Source organism: Thamnophis sirtalis, unplaced genomic scaffold (assembly GCF_051295495.1).
Source record: "Thamnophis sirtalis isolate CommonGarterSnake01/CBP01778 unplaced genomic scaffold, rThaSir2_p1.2 scaffold_2, whole genome shotgun sequence".
In the NCBI taxonomy this organism is placed as follows: Eukaryota; Metazoa; Chordata; class Lepidosauria; order Squamata; family Natricidae; genus Thamnophis; species Thamnophis sirtalis.
Genome location: NW_028261382.1, coordinates 124,565,903 through 124,587,468, shown reverse-complemented (window position 1 = coordinate 124,587,468; position 21,566 = coordinate 124,565,903). Strand labels below are relative to the sequence as shown.

At 37.0% G+C, this 21,566-nt stretch overlaps 1 protein-coding gene across 3 annotated transcripts; it reads left to right on the top strand.

Annotated features, from left to right (window-relative positions):
- The first annotated feature begins 886 nt into the window (after positions 1-886).
- On the top strand, positions 887-20,605 carry MTDH (metadherin). Of its 3 annotated transcripts, XM_014068319.2 has the most exons (13): positions 888-1,584; positions 7,692-7,793; positions 9,194-9,278; positions 10,073-10,252; positions 11,566-11,634; positions 12,174-12,410; positions 12,813-12,899; positions 15,268-15,366; positions 16,092-16,219; positions 16,539-16,658; positions 17,376-17,492; positions 18,194-18,347; positions 18,820-20,605. In XM_014068319.2, the coding sequence occupies exons 1-13, from the start codon at positions 1,114-1,116 to the stop codon at positions 18,888-18,890; spliced, it is 1,920 nt and encodes a 639-aa protein (XP_013923794.2). In that variant the 5' UTR covers positions 888-1,113; the 3' UTR covers positions 18,891-20,605. The 3 variants fall into 3 exon arrangements, with proteins under 3 accessions (XP_087562957.1, XP_013923794.2, XP_013923795.2); XM_087706831.1 differs by lacking the exon at positions 18,820-20,605 and having other exon boundaries at positions 887-1,584; positions 18,149-18,285; XM_014068320.2 differs by lacking the exon at positions 15,268-15,366.
- The last annotated feature ends 961 nt before the right edge of the window (positions 20,606-21,566 follow it).

The following is a 21,566-nucleotide window of genomic DNA, read 5'->3' as shown; positions in this document are numbered from 1 at the left end:
GTTCATATTTATGACCATTGCTGTATTCTGTGATCCTCATTTGTGATCTTTTGACAAGCAAAGCCAATATCGAAGCCAGATTCATTTAACAACCAGGTTACTAACTTAGAAACTGCAGTGATTCTCTTAACAATGATGGCAAGAAAGGTCGTAAAATGGGGCAAAATTCAGTTAGCAAATATTTCACTTAACAGAAATTTCAGGCTCAATTGTGATCAAAAGTCGAGGACTACCTGTAAAGAGAGACTGCAATTTTATCCATGCTTTCTTTTTCCTGCCAGTAAAAAAAAACGTGCATTGGAGGCCTGGTTGGGTGCCTTTAGTTTCATTTAAAAGTAATTATTGTTATCTTGTTATTATGATTAAAGATCCAATGTAACTATAATGAGAAAACATTGAATATATTAAATGTCAGCAGGGACATCAAATGCAATTATATATCCTTCTGTTTTAATATTATATTAAATAATAAATCTTTTACGGGGGGGCGGGGGGAGTGATTCATTTCTCCTGTCAAGTATTGCGTCAATCTTATTCCTTCGAAGGCTCTGATTGGTAAGGTCCAGGGCAATAGCTCCTCCTCCCGATTGCCTCCGTGAGGAAATCGCTGCCACGTCGAGATTCCTTACAACTTCGCCGCCGTCCAATCGCAGGCAAGGCATGACGCGCCCTGTCAGGCTGGCTAAGGAGCATCTCTTCGGCTCCGACCATAAAAGAAAAGCTGGGCGGTGGGGGTGCCGCCACCAATCAGGACGGAGGAGACGGACGACGCGTTCGCGCGCTCTCCGCTCTCCCCAACCGACGGCTTCCTGAGCCCCACGTGACCGTCCTCGCCGTCCCCCGTGCGGGGCATTTCCAGGCGCGCGTGCGCGCTAGGACGCTGCGGCCGCCGACATTCGGCGGCGGAGGGTGACGTTGCTCTCTCTTTAGGTCGCGGGAGGCCGAGGCGGCGCTTCTCCCCGCCGAAGCCAGGCGCCCAATCGCCGGTCCTTTTTTTCCCTCCTGCCTGCCGACGGAGCGGAAGGGCGGCGGAACCGCCGAAGGCCTTCCAAATTGGTACCGAGGCGATGTGTTGGCAGTGACGTGAGCGCCTGCTCGGTGTCCGCTGGAGCCATGGCTGCACCGAACTGGCTGGAGGCCGTGGCCCAGCAGGCCGAGGAGGTGTCGGCCCGGCTACGGGACGTGTTGTCGTCCGGGGTGGGTTTGCTGCGTTCCGAGCTGGGCCTGCCGCTGCCTGCTGGTCTGGAGCCGCAGCATCTGCCCACCTGGCTCGTCCTGCTCTCCACGTCACTTCTGGCGCTGCTGCTGCTGCTGGGGCTCCTCTGGGCCGCGGCCTGCGCCCGTGGAGGGGATGCGCGCAGAAAGCCTTCCAGGAGGGCAGCCGAGGTGGGCGACGAGGAGGAGGAGGACGACGACGAGGAAGACGAAGACGAAGAAGATGAGGTGACGTCGGCCACCCCGGGCTTGACGGGAGGCGGCGGCGTCTCGAACAAGGGGCCTCCTGGGACTGCCACGACGGTGCTGCTGAAGGGGGAAGAGCAGAAGAAGCGCAATAAAAAGAAGGCAGCGGAGAAAACCGGCCGGGTGGGTGCCAGGGCGACGGGTGTCAAAAGTGGCTTTCAGGGAAATGTGGGTGTTTCAATGTCCTGGGTTCAATGTGCTTTATTCTGGCTGAGATTTGGGGCTTTTCTACATGCCTCTTGGCTTTGAAAAGTTGTCCGTCCATGCCTTCACGTGCGCCCTGTCATGCCTCCCCACCTCCATATTTTGAAATTAATGTCAGAAAATGGGTTCCCCAGAACAATGTAATGCGTAGTTAGATTTTCCCTCCCATATCCCTAAGATAATCTGCAATCTTCTAAGAGCCTTTTGACGTTGCAGTGCTCATGTGATTGCTCTCCTGAGGGGTCACTTGCTACAACATTACTGGTTTTCTATAGTTTGGTTTTTCTTTATAAGTAATGTCATAGTAATCTTTAACTATTTAGTCAGGTTTTTAATTAAGTGGCAGTAAATAAATAGCATGCTTCTATCAGAATACTTATGCATGTGTCACAAAATTTGAGGATCCATATCTGAGTTTCCTAACTTTGCTACACAGAAAATCTGTGAAGCAATAACCCTTGGCTGGACTACAAGGTCAGACTTTAACATTTGCTCACGTGGCATCGATAAATGTTTCTAAATGTTTCTTAATCAACTTAATACTAATTTTAGATACAGAATTCAGTGGATTTGATTCAGTTAAACCTTTTTCAGCATAAATATTCATTTCTTGATTAAGAAATATTTAATGAATAAATTATTTGTAATAGCTATAATAGAAATATGCTGGTCATACACATTTAAACATTTTTGTCCTGTTTTCTATAAAATAGTGCTTAAGATTTTAAATTTTTGTTTAGAATTATGTGCAAAAACAAATTATACATGACCACATTATCAGGTGCACTGGCATATTTGAAAGATTTATCTACAGGCTTAAAATTATATGTAAAGCACAGTAAGTTTAGATTCTCAGAGTTAGTATCGAAAGTTTAAAATGCTACATATTCTGGCACATATCTTGTTTGTTTATTAATTTCAGTGTATTAAAGCAGTGCAGTATGAATTTGAAATAAACTATTTTGTAGGCATGATATTGGAAGCATTAATATGGAATTGAAAAATCCATTAAGAGATATTGTGTTCAGAATTGTATGCTCTTGGTTTGGATGAGTTCAACTATTTTCATAGTCAAATATAGTGAAGTAATTTCTGAATCAGGGCTTGGCAACTTGAGTCTTCGGATATTTTAGACAATGACTTTCATAATTGAGATTGATAATACAGGTAGTAATTGTTCATTGAAATCCAAACTTATCTGAGAAGCATCAGCTTGTTTACACTTGGTTTAAGCCAATGAATGGAATTATTCTTAAAAAGAATTAGATTGCTTGTTCTGGAGTTCATCATGCTCTGAAAGAGAAATCCTAATTAGTGTGCTTCTGAATCCACCTTTGCATTTTAATATTCCAGGGGAATCTGCCAACCTTTTACAAATCCTTTTTCTTCTGGAAACCTACTTTTTGGTAGGGCTTTGCAAAGCATTTGAAAGAGCTGTTACAATATCCATTTGTGCAAATGAAGCACTTCCCTTGCTAAAGCAAATGTGTCTTTTGCCAAAAAAAAATGATTTTAAAAGTACTGTAGTTCGTTCACATTAATTGTGTAGCAATTCACTTCTTTCAAAAACCTTGCCAGTTGGCAGTTTCATATATTCTGATAAACTCCTTTTATCCCCTTCAGAAACCAGGCACAATTCAAGTTGCTATTGTTGATTTTATAGCCCCAAATTGCTAGGATAAAAGGAGGGCTGTCATTTAATTAGCAGCTCTTCTGGGTCTTAGTCACTGATTCAGTAGATGCCAGCATGCATTGCTCCAGTTGTGCAAGCAGTATTCCTTCTCTATTACAAATCTACTTGTTATGTACAGAGATGGAAGAAGTGGATCCTTTAGGCCAAGGAGATAACCATCTCCATGAAAAAACTGCATCCTGATGCAGGCTAGTGATCATGGGAATAGGCTTTCCTTGTGCCTCACACAGAAAGAAGAAATGGATGCAGAATATGACCCAAAAATGTGAGAGACCATCATAGAAATTTTAATATAAAAGATATGAGAGAATGACAGAAAAATGAAAACTGCTGAGTGCTTTCCCCAGTCCCATTGAATGGCATAGGAAACTGCAGTGATTGTACTGAATATTATTTATCCCTTTATGTTTACAGTGGAATTTTTTGCATGCAATTACTATTCTGCTCTGTTCATTCAGGGAATAATTCTGCAAGACAAAACTGATCATATCTAGCTAGCAGTGATATTAGCACGATGCAATGCTCTGAATTTGAAGGAAGAAGACGCTTTAGAATACTTATAGAACCTACTGGCAACTCCTTAAACATATCTTGTCCTGGGGTTATATAACAGCTACAGAGGACTTTATATGTGTGCTTTAAAGGAGTTGCTGAGAGAGCTAATGTGAGTACCTAAATGCATCTTTACCCAATCAAAACTAGAGCGCTGCACAGATTTAGTGTTAATAGTGAAGTGGAGTGCCTGGTCTTCACCAGCAGAGAGCTTGTCTGCATGTTAAGATGTTCTTCCTTGGGGCATGTGAAGCAATATTCCTTCTGAGAAAGTGTATTGAGCAATAGAGTCAGATATTATATTCACATATGTGGAGAAGGAAGGAGAGAGATTTGTGATAGAAATTATTCTGTCAAAAGTATTACTATTTTATCTATGAGTTTCTGCCCAGCAACATAGTTGTAATGTTTGGATGCTCCTATGCTCCAAATTTGATCACATCAGTATACATTTTGGAAACCATAGTTAGAGCATAATTGTATTTAATCTGGTATCCAAAATATCAGCAAACAAGAATTGTTACTGAAAATTTGGCTTTAGAGCAATGTATTTTAATATTTTTTTCAGTGGTGATGGTTGCATAATGTAAGGAATTTGTTGGATCCCGTATTAAGGTTTATACTGTTTTATACTGCATAACTAAAAATCTGGTTAAAATACATCATATCTGATTTGAGAAGGCATGGTCTGTAGCATAACTGAAGGAGGTAGTGTACTACTCTTGATAGGTTTTTCTTAGATCCGGATAAGCTTTCAATTTACTAATCATGTCATACTTACTGTTCTCGATAAGATTTCCAACATATGATATATCTCGAGCAAAACTGAATTGCTACATTTAGATTATTTGCATACTTTTCTGGCTCTCTTTAAAACTTGCATTCAACTAAAAACTATCTTAGCCACTGCATTTGCACTGCATTCTTTTTCAGTTGCATGTATCAGCAGCATAGCTAATAGTCATGCCAATTATTCTAAGCCAGGAGAAAAAAATGTTTTCTTATTATTATCCTTCTCAATCTATTGGAATCTTATGCTTCAATTGACTTTTTGGGCATGAAATTGGAAGATTCCAGATTATGCTGGGTATCTTAGGGACTGTCCACTTAATCCTTCTTCTTCTTCTTGTGCCACATCCATCATCAAAAGTTGACAGTCATGTTGGCAATCCTATTTTTGACAACAGCTGCATGAAAAAAGTGTTGCTGAGTTTCATCCAAACCAGTCCCTTAGGTTTTGAAGCCATGATGTTCTTCTTCTGCCTAGACCTCGTTTGCCTTCAATCTCTCCCTGGAGGATTAAGTGAAGTAAGCCATATTTTTCTGGGTGTCACATCACATGTTTGAAATATTCTAACTTTTGCTTTTTAATGGCTTTGATGATTTCCCATTGCTTTCCCAGGTGGCTTATCGCCTCCTCATTTGTGATTTTGTCAACCCAGCTTATACGTAACAGCCGTCTGAAAATCCACATTTCAAATGCTTCTAGTTTCTTCAAGTGGTTTTCTGTCAGAGATCAGCTCTCTATTCCGTAAGGAGGATAGAAAAGATGTAACATCTGACAAGCCTGATTTTCAGGCTTAGGCTTATGTTGTGACTGTAGAAGACCTTTTTCATTTTGAAGAATGCTGTTTCTCTATCTTTGTCTTTACTTCACTGATCATGTCCCAGCTTTTATGCAAATTAAAACCGAGGTACATGATCATTTCAACTTTTTCTAGTGGTATTCCTTCCAAATTTATCAGTGGTAAAATAATGGGTTGTTTGCTGATGACCATGATCTTGGTTTTTGAGGTGTTAGGCTTCAGGCCGTATTTTTCAGATATTTCTGAGACTATTGATGAGGAGCTGAAGGTCTTCATGCTTCCTGGCAAGCAGAACTGTATCATCAGCATATCTTAAATTGTTGATCCGAACACCATTTACTTTGAGGCCAGCATTGTTTCCCAGTGCTTCGTTGAAAATTGACTCAGAGTAGTTATTAAACAACCAGTGGAGACAGAATACAGCCCTGTCTGACCCCTCTTTGTACTTCTGCATCATCTAAGTATTTTTGGCCTGGTCTCATACTTGCTACCTGATGCCAATATAGATTCTTTATTATTTGGATGTCTTTGTCATCTAGTCCCACTTGTTTCAGAATTTGTAATAGTTTTCTGTGTCTTGTTTTATCAAATGCTTTTTCAAAATCAATGAAGCACATGTAAACATTGTGATTGACATCTCTACAGCACTATACAAGAACTTGAATGCTGAATAGGGCATCTCATGTACCAACTAAATCCATATGAAATAGAAAATCATGCATAGATTTTTTTTCAGAAATTTGTTTCTTGCTCTTCTACCAAATAACATTGAAGTGGAAGATGTAATATATATGGTACAAATCAATCTTAATAAATGTATATATTTTTAGAAATGTCATTTAAACACTGCTTATAAGTGTGCCCAAAAAGCTTAAAATAGTGGAATTGAACATGGATATTCATTTTTTAAAAAGATCTCAGTTTAAACTACAACAGCCCAACAATTCAAATCAAAGATTGGATGGGATTCTATTAAAACACATCATGTTTTACAGCCCTGAAAGGATGTATAAGTGGGCAAGCAAATAATTTAAATGTAATAATGTGAAACCTATTTAGGACTGTAATTTTCTATCAGGGAAATTTTGAATAAAGCAATGAAAGTTCAGTCTATTCCTGAAAAGGAGAACTTTAAACTACAACGCTTTGTTACAGGATTTTGCTTCTATTGTTTCATTCTTGTGAAACCAAATGCAATCCAAATGGTACTTTTGTGGTCTTGGTCTATACTTAACTGAAAGCAGGGTTTAAATTAACTGTTTTAACTTCAATTAACTGGTAATAAAGTGGTACTGTTTGCATCTATTTTAGTTTTCTCTGACAAGGTTAGAGTTTTAAGTTACTTCATTTTTATATGTTAACAAGTATAAGGGAGTGGAGAAAAGAGTATCAGTCAGATCATAGACCTTTCCCCTGGTTGCCCTGACATTGTAAAACTTGTTTCTCCCCAAAATAAGGCTATTTCTAATGACTGACATTCTAGAAAGTCCTGAAGAATCCTTTTTAAACAGACATTAGATTGACTTGATGGTGACTAGATAACCATATTTAATTAGATTGTGCTAGTTTAAAGAGGATGAATTTTTATTTATGGATTATTTCATAATTTTATTGTCAATTGCATAGAATCAAAGGAGGCAGTATGAAATGTGTGAATAGCATAATAATATATTAGTTATTATCCTATTGTCCAGCATCTAAGTCTGGGGTATCAAACTGGATTTCTTTGAGGGTCAGATCAGCATTGTAGTTCTCCTCTGCGGGGCAGCCGGGGAGTGCAGGAGACGGGACAGACGCCTCCTGCAGCACCCAGACAGCCAAATTGTGGTGTGGGGGTCCCCCATGTTCCGTTTTGGTCGGCAGTACTGCAGGAGGTCATACAGGCCAAAAATGGGGTGTGGGGGGCATGTGTGCCCTCCATGCCCTGTTTTGGCTTCCAGAAGCATTGTGAGCCGGTCCTTTGCTATTTCCTGGCTGGTTCCATGGGCCAGAGTTAAGCACTCCGTGGGCCAGATGCGGTCCGCAGGTCTTAAGTTTGACACCCCTGATCTAAGCAATTAAAGTCACTATACCCTTGGTACATTTCATTTAAATTGATAAAATGCTGATATTTATGTTGTACAGTAATGAAGTATTTAATATAGACGTGTTTGTTTACATTTCATAAAATTTATCATTTAAATATATGTATTCAGCTTAATGGTCAACCAGCTCATGATGTGTCTGAAGAAATAATACAGACAACACGAAAAGAGAATCTGAAGCAGACATTGGATATGGAAAAGAAAACTGAAAAGGTTGGTTATTGGTTAGTGACTGATAAAAAAAATATTATTTTTCATTTTTCAATCCAAGACCAGTATTAAACTGGCCTTTGGTATATTTTGCTGAAGTTGGATCAGCCACAGCTTACTATAATTACAAATAATAAGTTCCTTCCAAGAATGGATTTTGTATGTCATGATTTGTGTCTTGTGTCAGATTGGATCAACTCTTAAAACTAGAGAAACAGTCTTTTCTGTTTTCAGAAGTGCATACAGAGTCCTTAACTTATGACAATTCGTTCAGCAACTGAAATTATGACAGCGCTGAACAAAGGGAATTGCAACCCATGCCTTGAGTTTAATAAAATAGAATAGAATACTTTATTGGCCAAGTGTGATTGAACACACAAGGAATTTGTCTTTGGTGCATATGCTCTCTGTACATAAAAAGACAAGATATATTCGTCAAGAATCATAAGGTACAATACTTAATGATAGTCATAGGGTACAAATAAACAATCAGGAAACAATATAAATATAAATCGTAAGTATACAAGCAACAAAATTACAGTCATGCAGTCATAAGTGGGAGGAGATGGTTGATAGGAACGATGAGAAGAGTAATAGTAATAGTAACACAGCCTTAGTGAATAGTTTGACAGTTATGAGGGAATTATTTGTTTAGCAAAGTGATGGCGTTCAGGAAAATGCTGTTCTTGTGTCTAGTTATGGTCATTTAAACACCCTGCATTCTTGCGTTAAAATTTTGGACACTTGGCAGCCCACCTGCACTTTGATCGACCGCAGGAGCATTGCAACTCCCTCCACCTGCCCATCTCCCCTGCCATCTATGCCTTTAAACACTCAGGAAACTCAAAGGATGCAGTGTAAAGTAGCCTCCCCCATAAAGGGCGAAATCCCAAGGGCTCCCTTCCTCCAAAGAAGAAAAGTGCCCACCCATGGACCATGGATGCTTCCCAGGCCCTTGGGAACACACCAGGAAAGGGAGCAGGGGTGCAGTTTTCCTTGTAGTGTATAGTTCCCTTCATTCATCCTCCCCTCAGTAAAGTTGAAAATAGGAAGAGGAGTGATTTCTAAGCCCCCCACCAGCTTCCCACAAGCAACATCTTGATTTTCTTGATGCACATTTGTGCCATATTACATATCAGATAGACCCAATGAGATGAAAGATGCTTAAGTGTATCTAAAATTGTGTCTTTAAGATACTTTGTCATATAAGTGTGCATCTTCTGTAAGTAATATGAATCAAGGTATACTATTGGTTTTGTGTTCAGAGTTTTTGAAAAGATTAAAAAATATAGAAAGCTTATATTAAACTTCATCATGTTTCTGGGTTCATTCCTATTGCTGAACTTCAGATATTTTAATAGCATTAATTTATTCTGAGAGAAAATATTTTCCTTCTACTTTAGTCAAAGAAAAATAGGAAAAAAACAAAAGGAGACGCTAAAACAGCTCAGGATCAGTCACGTGGTGATGGAAAGGAAGCCGATGAAGGTACTGAAAAACACATTCTTTACATTTCCCTATGACTACAAGATGTCTCCATGCGTCCAGTGCAAATTTTGGGAGGAAATTGCAGTGGGAGGAAGTAGATTACAAGCTTTACTTCCATTTTACCAAAAAGATTCCTTTAGATCCTGAGCTTTTTGTCCTCTATGTCCACAGAAAGCACATTCTACATGCAAGCCATAATTAAAGAATTCGTACTTCATATTCAAATCTTAAAAGGTGTAATGTTTCTAACCTTTTAACAGGGTGATAGTCATATTAACAGCTCAATCTTTACATTTAATTTTTGAAGTTTGCATATTTTCTTTAAGAATCATTTTTGAATATTAAAATTTGTCCAATATATAGAAAGCAGAATTAAACTTGCATTATTGCACATTACATCTTAAGAAGAAACCAGCAGCTAGGCATTTTGGAATCTTTTAGAAGGACATCAATTTAGCTGTCAGCATAAGCTGTCTTCTTTAACCATTATAAAAACTTCCATCTACAGAGTTCAGGACAGGCAGAGCTATGTTTGCAATAAAGATATTCAGAACTGGAAGCTATATCTATATTTTAGTATGTTGTTGTAAGCCATGTGAGCCTGTAAAGGTTTGTTAGCATTCAAATTTACTAAAATAATACTGTTGCTAGAGATGCACTTCTGATCATATGTTGGATCATAATCTCATTTAATAATTCCTGATAAATTCCTGAATAATATCTTAAGCTCCCTAATGCACATTTTGAAAAGTATGTTACTGACTGTAACTAATGCTTTCTTATGACTGTTTCAGGTGCATGGGAAACAAAAATCAGCAACAGAGAAAAACGACAACAACGTAAACGTGATAAGGTACTGACTGATGCTGGGTCAGAATCAAATTTACCATCCTTGGAAATCCCAGTAACAGTATCTTCTGAACACATAATAGCATCTGCAATACCATTTTCAGTTGGTCCTAGAAAAAATAAAGGTAAATCATGATTTTTCTTGTACTTTCTAATTTCTCATCTTTAAGGATAGGGCAGTAAGAAAAAGAAAATACTATAGCATAAAGAATGCTTCATAAAGAAAGCTCTTCTTTGCATATAATTAAACATGTTATAAAACCCCTTTTATTGATTAAACCATTGAGTATAAATATATACAGTATAGATAATGTGTTTCTATTGTTCTGATATGTAGTCTTGCCTTATACCTTTCCCTTTTGTTAGTTATGGAACTGTGTTTAGTTGGTGCAAGTAAATTAGTCCTTATACAACTCTAAATATCCCATATTTTGTGTAAGTTATTTCTGTCTAAAATATGTAGTTTAAAAATAATAAATTAAATCACATTATGTTCTGCAAATAAATTAAATCTTTATAACTGTTTCAATAGCTTTTCTGTTAGACAAGACCATGAGCTTCTTATAAGACATAGTCAGACCTTTTAGAGGTTTAGTTGAAGGACACATGAAGTTTGTAAACACACACACACACACACACAAACTAAATTGTATTTATGGATAGTTGGCACTTTTTGAAATACCCTTATGATCTCCTAAACATGGTGGAATATATTCAATTTGTTGTTGTTTCTTGAATAGTTTTAGAAGATGGTTGTTTCATTTATTTGCCTATTTATGTGCACTTCTTTCCTTATATATTACCTAGACTTATATATTAATCCATTCAGGATTGTGACCTATGGTTTATGGTCCAATGTTATGGGCATATCAATCTAGCCATTATGTAGTAAATACACATAGCAAGCTGATTATTTGTATTGTTTATGTCAAATAAATCAATTTAGGCAAGAATAGTAAATAAGAGAAATGAATTATATTTTCATAGTAGTATTGTTTATTACATTTGAAAAGGAAATATAAATAAGCTCAGCCCATTAAAAATACAGTATTTTGAATTATATATTACCTTTAAGTTTTTAGAATACGGAATAAATCTCTAGCTGTGATATTTATGGCACAACAACACAATCCCTGTACAAATAAAATTTATCTTCTGGACAAATCATATATATGTCAATGAAGGAAATCATATCTGCAGTATCTCGCAGCATATTGCAGTTCTTATAAATATGATTTCTGATTTACTCTTAAGCAACAAAATCCATTTTTAATAAAATAAAATTGTGTTCCAAAAATTGATGGCTAGATATGTTTTGTAATAAAATAATAAAAGCTTTGATTTCTTGGGTTTAGGCTTTGTGCTGCCTATTCATCTGCAGTAAAAAACAGACTGAAGATATTTGATAATTAAATTGTCTCCTTTGTTTTTAAATAAGGTGATCCAGTTTTGAATGTTCAAATTAGTAATTCTAAATCTGGAAAAGGGGATGCTGCACTCCAGCCAGGTATGCAATATTTGTTTGTTTATATTTCACACTGTGGTTCTTTTATGTTCTAAGTTCACTTGAATTTTGTGCATTGATTTATATCCAAAGTAAAAAGTCAGATATATTATAATAGTGCAAGATAATTCATGCTGTATATTAATAAAGAATCTCTAATCTCTATGCTGACGATTGTGAGGATCAGCCACAATTTTTCCTTCTTTATAGAAAACCCAAAATCACATTCGCTATGCTTTTCTATGTGTCTGAACGACAAAAGTATTTAAATTGACATTTGGTAATTCAAATGCAACAATTGTGTTCTCAACTTTGATCATCATGAGATAGTGAACAGCCAACTGTTACTAGAAGAAAATTGTGAATCAAAAGGAATATTGAAATATTAAACCAGAAACAAGCTGATTCTTAATAACATAGTAGCAACAATATAATGCTGGAAAATGTCCAGATTATAACTGGAAAAGCATGTGTTTATTTTACTACCATGTTTACCAGCAAACTAAGTTAACTATCTGTTTCTTGTTTAAAATTACTTTCAGGGATGAGTGAAGGCCCCACAGTAAATGGAGGCAACTGGAATGAAAAACCTGTTAAGATTGCTCCTCAGATTGGTGCAAGTGAGGAGAAATGGACTGCAGGTTCCTCTGCAGGTAGCAAGAGGAAAACTGAGACATCAGCCTGGGGAAAAGATGCTGGAGATAATGGAAATGGGAAGGATTGGGGAGTATCCCTGGTTGGCAGAACCTGGGGCGAACGTACTTTATTCCCTGGTATAGGTAAGATAACGTGCTTGTTTGTCCTGGCTTGTTTGGTTTGGATTTGGTTCTGTGAAGTGACTAAAATTAAAACTTAGAAAAAACATGGGAAAGTTTCCTTAATTTCCTGATCCTAGATTTTTTTTTAATCCCTTACTTTTCAAAGCACAATAACCTCAGTTTAGAAGGAGGGCAGTTGTAAGTTAAAGCAGAATATCTACTAAATTATAGTGGGATTTTACACGTGCATAAAATATTGATATTATACTTCTTTAAAATGGGAATGAGATTTTATGCAGGTGCAGAAGTATGCCGATTTACTTTGATTTGTGGGACCCTCCCTTAGGAATGTATTCCTAATTGTCAGTGTGGGAAAATATATGATATGAACACACACACATACTATTTTTTTGTTGTTAACAGCTTGGTCTGGAGTGGATGGAAGAATTAATACTCCTGAACAAAGTTCTGCTTCATTTACTCCCTTGGGACTAAATCCTACAGTGTCTGGTATGGTATGCTTTTAATAGGCATCTTATAAATGAACTAATTATGGCATAGCATGTTCTATTCTGGTAAAATCCTAAATTTCAAGTATTATTGCCTCAGCAAATTCAACTCAATACATTTTCAACATTTGGAAAAGAGAAGGACTGTGCTTGTTCTTTTTATGAAAATAATTTGTTGCCTAGATCAGTGAAGTTGAATCATTAGTGTCAATGTTAAACTAATCAAGGAGAGAAGCAACCTGGAACTAAGGAGAAATTTCCTAACAGCACAATTAATCAGTGCAGCAACTTGCCTCCAGAGGTTGTGAATGCTCCAACACTGGAAGTTTTTAAGAAGAGATTGGGCAACCATTTGTTGGTTGGAAATGGTATAGGGTTTCCTGCCTAGGCAGAGGATTCAACTTGAAGACCTCCAAGGTCTCTTCCAACTCTGTTATTCTATTCTAGTCTGATGACAAGGAAGTAAATCTGATGCATCTATCCCATATAAAGGTAGTCCTTAGTTATTATGGTAATTGGGACTGGATTTTTTGTTGCTAAGCAATGCAGTTGTAAAGCATAATGTCACATGACCACATCACTTAGCGATACCAGTCCCAATATCCCTGTTGCCATTGTCAGCCAAACCTCACTGTTCCTTAGGTGAGGTCCCACTCTAATACAAGCCCCTCTTAGTATGATCAGTTCCAACCCCAAACCTTTGTATGATAAGAGCCTGCCTTTTCAGCTCCGCCCCAGCTGTCTTTCCTACCCCTCTTCCCCCATCTCTGCTCTTTTGGCCATCTTACATTCTGCACTTCTTTTGGCCACCTTGTCACCCTGCACTTCACTGGCTGTGCTGGGCCTGCCTGCCTCACCACCCTGCACTCTGTTCGCCCTGCCAGCCTTGCTGACCTTTTCCATGGTTTGGAGAATGGCAAGTGCAGCCTTCTTGCAAAGTTTCAGAAAGCCTCAGAAGTCTTCCAAATCAGCACAGGAACACCTGCTTCACATAAGGCTAGCTGGGCAAACCTCACCACTGGGAGGAAGATAGACGTCATCTGGGAGTGGCAGGGCCAGTGAGTGTAGGATGCAAGGGTAGCAAAGTGACAGAGAAAAGATTATTTAGGGAAGTTTGGGCTTTATTCTGTAGTTCTGCAGTGGATGGCTGTGGCATCGGGTTTGAGGTGATACTCTGTGGGGCTGAAGTAGGAGCATAGTGGTGATCAGCTGAGACTGCTGAAGGCCCCAGGCGTCTACTCCAGCACAAGTGCCACTGCTGAAGTGTGCCACAGGGTAGCCAAAGGGCAAGTAAGAGATAGGCATGGAAGGAAGGATGAAGTGCTGGTTTTAAATCCAGATGGACTGCCAAGTGCTTAAACTTTGATCACATGCTATGCTGCCCCCATTCACCCACACATCAGGGTTGGTGTAGAGAGCTTTATTCAGTTCGTTTCCTCAACGTTCCATTTCAGGTTTTCAGCTAAGCACAATAATTGGCTCGCAACCAAATAGGTAACCAAAAGCTAAATAAACTTATAGCCAAACCAAAAGAGTCTTGAAAATAAAGGTTTTGCCTGAATAGGTTTGAAAAAGAAACAGCTCAAAATCCCCTCCGAGGTTAGCGGCCTCCACTGAGGTTTGTCAACAAGTCCAGTGGTCCGAGTTTTAGGACTTGCAAGGAGAAGTCACAGGAATAGTCCAAGCCAGGAGTTCGGGAGATCCATTTTCATCGAAGCCAGCTATGAACAAGCTCCAGACTAAACTTCCAGGCAATGACCAATTAGTCCACCCAACAGATAACTGGCTGCTCCAAACACGAACATAAACGCTCTCTGCAACTGAATTAAATCCATGAGCTGCAGAGTTCCAGAAACACAAACCATCTGGCCACAACCCAATACATGTTGCTTCCAGCAATGCCTCCCTCTGCCTGCCATGCTAAATAGCCCCTCCCGGTATAGCCCATTAAAGGGGTGAGGCCTTTCCCCCATCAATCTCTGCCTCTCCATTTTGCATGCTCTAGCATCTACCAAGGCCGGCAGCTCCTCCCCCTCTTCCTCATTGGCCTGCGAGCTCTCTCAGCCGACAGTTCAGGGTCAGCAATACCGGAAGTGCCAGGAATGCTCTCATTCTCCCTTAAGGCCTCTGAGGAAGACCTGGACGAGCCATCATCCACAGGAGACATCACACATGCTTATAATGCTGCAATTATGGTGATGCATTGGCTAATTTCAAGGGATAGATATAGCTACAGTTCATTCAGTGCTCTGTAAGTTGAAGGAAGGAAGGATTTGAGCACTACCTCTATCTGATGAAAGTTAATGTAGAATAATGAGCCTACATATCATTCTCATGGAGTGACTGGGTATGTATTCTGCCCTTTTTAGGATCCAATAGCGAATCTGTTTCTCAGCCTAGTACAACAGATTTTCAGTGGGATTTAAATCGTAACCAGGCACCTGTTGATGACGAGTGGTCTGGATTAAGTATGTTCCTTTTTAGAATCTTCCCTGATTTTGCTTAATTTGCATTTCCTTTTTTGCATTCATATTCCTATTCACAACTGTTATGGTAAACAACACCAAATATTTATCCATATGCTTTCAAAATAGTTTTGCAAAAATAAAGCCCATTTAATGCTTGAAATGTTCATACAAGCAAATTTAATCTAAGAGATAAACCAAAAAAAAATTAATGTATTTTTTAATCAATGCAACATCCACATGGGTTTTTCTAAATAGTTTATTTAGCCGTGTTCTACTTTTAAATTTTCATTTCAATATATCAATAAGAAAACATTTGAAAGGCAAAATTCAAAAATAACTTGATCAGTATTAGACTGCAATGTTGCTTCTAAATTTATACTTTTTCTTCTATAGAAGATGATAATTGATTCCTCTAAAGTACTGATCCACTATCATTTATTTTTGTCATTCTATTTTGAATTTAAGGATTTTCTATTTGTATCTGTAGAAGGTTGCCTTTAGTATCAGGGCAAGATCAGAGAATTGAGTTGTTTTATAATTGTACTTAATACTTCCTTTAATGATCAGGTAATAGTTTTTAAATTTATTTTGAGAAGGAATAATTCAAATTTCTACTCCCAGGCTTTTGTTACTAATTTATGTGGTATGAAATTATACGTGTATTGCAAAACAGGTATTCTTGCCTTACTGTCTTGTTCATCCACTTGAAACTTTATTTCTCACAGATGGTCTTTCTTCTGCGGATCCGACTTCTGACTGGAATGCCCCAGCAGAGGAATGGGGGAACTGGGTTGAAGAAGAAAACCCTCCTTCCATTCCACAACTAGAAGAAGCATTATCTGAAACTCAAAAGGTATCAGATTGACAGCTGCTGCAGGAATTGTTAGTAAGACGTGTACTGTTTGAGTTTGATAGTCCTCACTTTGTAGAAAGAACTAGAACACCCAAAGGTATCCATAGGATTGGCTGGAGGGAAAATTGGCCCTATAAGGCCAACATGATGTGTATGTGAGTGTGTAAGAGTGGGATTTGCATCATGACACTATCACATGCATGTTGTAATTTATTGTTAAATTTCAGTTTGAGAAAGGTTGAAACTAAAACTTACATTAATGATACATTGGGTTAGGGTACAAATGTGATATTGATGGATTTCTCTGGTTTTCTATTAGGTATCAGATGAAGAGAAAGAAAAACCTGAAGCAGCTCAACAAAATACTGCAAGTGGCAAATCAAAAAAGAAAAAGAAGAAAAAGAAAAAGCAGGGAGAAGAAGCTAACTCTCCTATACAGGCAAGAAACAATAAATATTAGCCTTTTGAAGGCAATTTAGGAATGAGTCCTGGGTGGATTAAATCTTAACTGGATGGCTTCTGTGTTTCTTATGGTTCACATTAAGCCACAATATTCTTGATATCTATGCAAAACCTATATGGGTTTTTTCCTCTTTAAATGGATTTACTACAAACTGAGTTTGCACAGTCATGCTTTGAATAATCTGGATGGGCAACCGGCAGCTCTCAAAACTTGTTCTTAATATTAATCTAATATTGTTTAACTTCGATTTCTTTCTGTTCTGAGACAGGAAATATGTGAAAATTATACTGTCAGCTTAAGTCAAGCCTAAATTATGAAAGAGCCTTTTAACAAAATAGCCAATACTGATTCTGTCCACTCATTATCATGCCCTCTGAAGCTCTCTCCCCTCCTTAAAAAGAAAAGTAGGTTGCCTGCTTATGGAGTATATCTCATTAGATCTATTCTGGACAAAAATAGAGCTTTTGTCCTTTGCTTCATATTTACATGGTTTATCTTTGAAGCTAATTGGAGTGAAAATATATGAATGTGACTATACCATTTGAAAAAGGTTTCTGTTTTAACATTGCACGGAAATGTTGTATCATTTATAGCTTCTTACTTGGTTCCAAATTCATTCATAAATTCGGGTTATTTTAGTAATGGTGCCAAACCTCATTCTTTTTAATTAGGTCATCTTTCTCCCACATCTAGGAATCTGATGATCTAGAGAGACATGCTGGAGAAGAATTTCCAGAAGATACCTCAAAAGTTCAACAAGTGGAGATAACTTTCTCTTTAAAGACCATCAGCACTAGTGAACAAGCTGAGGTATAAATTAAAAGGCTGTGCTAATGTCTGTTTATTTGTAAACCCTACCATCTTTAAGCTAAGTTGCAAATTTAGTGTAAGCCTGGTGCAGGAATAGCTTGAAATAGGCACAGTGTTAGATATGTTAAAATTGATGTTTTCAGCATTTGGATAGGCATAATAGATTTCGGTTAGATTCACAGAAACAGTTGTGATATTTTGCTGACTAAAGACTATGTTACTAAAATGAACCAGTAGGAAGAAATTATTCTCTCCCAGCATTCACCCAGCAATAGCATTGTTGTACTGTAACAGTTTGCAGGTGAAAGTGGAGGTACTACAGTCACCATAATGCCTGGTTTCAGTCTAAAACACTTTAAACAATCATTGATTCTATTTTCTTTAATGGGAATTTCCATCTAATAAGACCTAGAAATAGCTCCAATCACAACAGCATTTGAAAAGCAGATTAGTTCTATAAATGTTTCTGGTGAAAATCTTAGAAGATTTATGAGATAGAGTTATAACTTGGTGCATTGAGCTGTTTTATAAGGTTCTAGTTTGATGCATTTGGGGCTTTTGCTGTTGACAGTGTTAAGAATGGTCTTGGTGTTCTGTATGATTAATCAAACATTTCAAAAGATATTCTATCCGCATATTTTTGGATTGGATATTAGATGATGTCAAAAACTCAGTATTCTGAACTACAATGTCTATTGTAGCCGAAGGAGATGCCCTCATTTGCTGTTTCTACTGAACTGTCTGTACCTGTATCAGAGAGTGACTCTGAAAAGATAATTTCCCAAGTGCCACAGATGCTGCAGGAGGCAGAAGTCATTTCTAATGTTAAGCAAAACAGTGTGCCTCCACCTCAAAGTAAGTGATTGTTTATATCAAATGCATATAAGGCTTATAAAAAGATATGTACATACAGTAGCTATTAAAATTGCATTTATAATCAAATAGATCTTACTTCAGGTGCAAAGCTAGTGCTCTGCTTACAGAAGTCCAATATTTCCTCTTCTAGTATTTTATAGTGTTTTGGCAACCTATGATGAATAACTTGTAAATGGAAATTGTATCCATGTTGTAAAAGTATATTATTCAGTAATACAATATTGAAAAACTCAAGGAAGTTTTATAGCCATAAAGACAAAATAATGCTGACTTCTGATAATATGCTTTACTAGCTTAAGTCGTAGGATTCCCAACATGATCGCCAACGTCCAATGACAGATATAGCACAAAAAGAAGAAGAAGCAGCAGCTTAAGTCAGTAGAATGCAATGTATGAATGAGTGTAATAAAATACAATATAAAACACTTCTTGATTTCTCTTATACTTTTAGCCAAGTCTGAAGAGAGCTGGGAATCCCCCAAGCAAATCAAAAAGAAGAAAAAAGCCAGAAGGGAAACGTGAATTTTCTGAAATGGACGTGTGTTGCAGAAACACTTGTCGTGGAGATTATGCTGTTTATGCAATAATTTGTGAAACTGTACAGAATTTTATATAACTTTCAACAGATTTTTTTAAAAAAAACTGCTTTGAACACAACCATCTTTAAGAATAGGAACTGAATGAAAAAGTTGGTGACTTAATTTCACAGGAAATAATGGCATTACTGGAAGACTCATTGAAGAATGTATTTTCAAGCTATGGAAAAAGTAATTTTTAAAACCTTGGCTTTAAAACAGTGCCCTGTTTACAACATATTTCTATTTCCTGTCCACTGGAGAAAGAGGATTTGTCTTAAATATCTCTGATCATCTTTAAAACTGATACATGTCACTGAATGGTGGTGTCTATCTTGAATCTGTTTAATGCCTAGATCAAAGAACTCTATTCAAATTTGCCATATATTTCTAATATTTAATAGAATCTGCTAACCATGAAATTAATTACAATTACAGAGAAGCTGGTATCACTGAAGACCTTGTTCTTGAATAACCCCTCAGCCTGAATAATAGTTGACTTCAGAGTACGTGTGCACTCAAATTGTGTTAGAATTAATCAATAAAAACATTTTTCAGCAAAAAAAGTGGATTAAATTAAACCTCAAAAACTTCTGTATCAAGAAACTAAAAATACTGTATCAAAACTACAATATGGTTCCTAATGTTGCTTCTAATCGTTTCTTACTTAAATGCCCAGATCATTTTAAGTTGTTGAGGTAGTATTTTCAAGTGAGCCTCATTTTTTTTTTCTTATCTAAAGTAGGAAATTAATTGGTGTCCTATAACCTTCGTACTGGTCATTTTGAAAGCCATGATTCATTTCTCTGCCACTATATTGCTTTTCTTTTGTTTCTTTTTTTAATTTGATTTTTTTTAATTCTTCAGAGATGTGGTAGAGAATGAAAAGAGTAATGCTGGCTTCAAAACAGGTTTAATTGATGTTGAGACCACCTGTATCAGGAAGTGCTTTTTTACTGCCTTAACCTATGTAGAATCTGTATCTAAAGTTCTTAAATGGGGTTAGCATTTTGTTTTTTGTTTTGTATTTTTTTTTAAAAAAATCATGCAACAGCAGCAATTGTAAAACAAATAATCTTTCCACTTGTAATTATTGATTAAAATGGGAAATGAACCATCTTTCCACTTGTAATTATTGATTAAAATGGGAGTTGAATTGCATCATTTTCAAGCACTATAATGACATCACGTTCAACAGGCAGGTATCTATGAATAGTGCATGCTCAGCCATGTACAACTGTATATAGCCTTTATGAAATGTTTGTGTGTGTTTAAAGGACCATAATTAACATAACTTGGTGAACAACTATTAAAGAAAAGCCATGATTATTTGATGTGATTGGCTTAGTGTTTTTTTCATGTGGCAGAAAACTTGTAACAGCTGTAATCAATGGTACTATTAACTCTCCCATAATGTCTAATTGTGTACATTTGAAAATTTTTGTAAAAATAACTTGCAATGCAAGAACAATTAAAGCAACAAACTGGATTTAGTTGTTTTGAAGACAAGCCTTATTAATTGATAGTGTTCCTAATGAATTCCTATGTGCACAGGTATTAACTCCTGTTTCAGGAACATGGCAGATGTTTACATGTTCAGATGTTTGTTTAATTCAGTGACATTTCTACATCAATTTTGTTAAAATAAATTGAGCAAATTAATAGCATTGTGTTATTTATGGGAAGGGAGATCGTGGATAAATATTTTATCACAATAAAATGGTATCCCTGAAAATTCTTGGTACCCAAATAGACTGTACAACAACTACAGTAATTTTAAAAGGGTATTGAATATGCTAGTTGTGTCTGCTCTTTATTGTGATTTTTAAAATTCTTCAAGTGTATCTTAAGTGTGTTACATAATCAGTTTTCCAGTGAAGACACTCTTCACTTGACCAGATATCATTTTGTAAAAGGCTGCATGTTGGCTAAGGCCAGACCTGTTTTGGGACAGTTCGCTGATATTTTTACAAATATGTGTCTCTTTCTCGGGAGTTCATATTCAATCAATTTTGAATAGTTTATATTGTTTTAGAAGTGGTTTGAAGAACCGGATAGTTGCTCATTAAAAAGTGGGAGTTTGCAAAATTCATTTTTTTCTTAGTCATTGTGGAATCTTTTTTGCAAACAGGACTTTTCAATGCTTATAGCATTGTTTTGCCATGAATACTATTCTTGTGTAGAAGTCAGTATGCATGATACCTAATGAAACTAAAACTTATAAGTGATCTATCTCTGCAGTCCATTGGAACTGGAAAATGTCATTTTTCTGATTATGTCCACCACTATCCTAAATTGTCTAATCCAGCTTTTAAGTTGAAATGTTCAGTTATGTGGATGTTTTCATTTATTCTGGTTCCATTAGAATTTAATGCCTGTAGATGACAGATTTTCCTTGAACTTTAGAATATGTAATCAGTTAAGATAAAAATGACATTTTTGTCACCTAAGAATGGGATATTCATAAAATGTGAAGATTTAAAGTAGTGAAAATGGGCAATGCTATAAAACTATTTCATTCATGTACTTAAGCTACCAAGTTACACAATGACAAGTTTCCCACAATAGAGTTGATCAGTATAGAAGGCAATCAATAAAAGTGTGCATCCATTTTTGCATTGTT

Bases quoted from the DNA above. Each gene is read 5' to 3' on its own strand.
- MTDH (XM_014068319.2), top strand. From the start codon at position 1,114: ATGGCTGCACCGAACTGGCTGGAGGCCGTGGCCCAGCAGGCCGAGGAG. The intron at 9,279-10,072 runs GTACTGAAAAAC...TGACTGTTTCAG, and splicing joins TGGAAAGGAAGCCGATGAAG to GTGCATGGGAAACAAAAATC. The intron at 17,493-18,193 runs GTATAAATTAAA...TGTCTATTGTAG, and splicing joins GCACTAGTGAACAAGCTGAG to CCGAAGGAGATGCCCTCATT.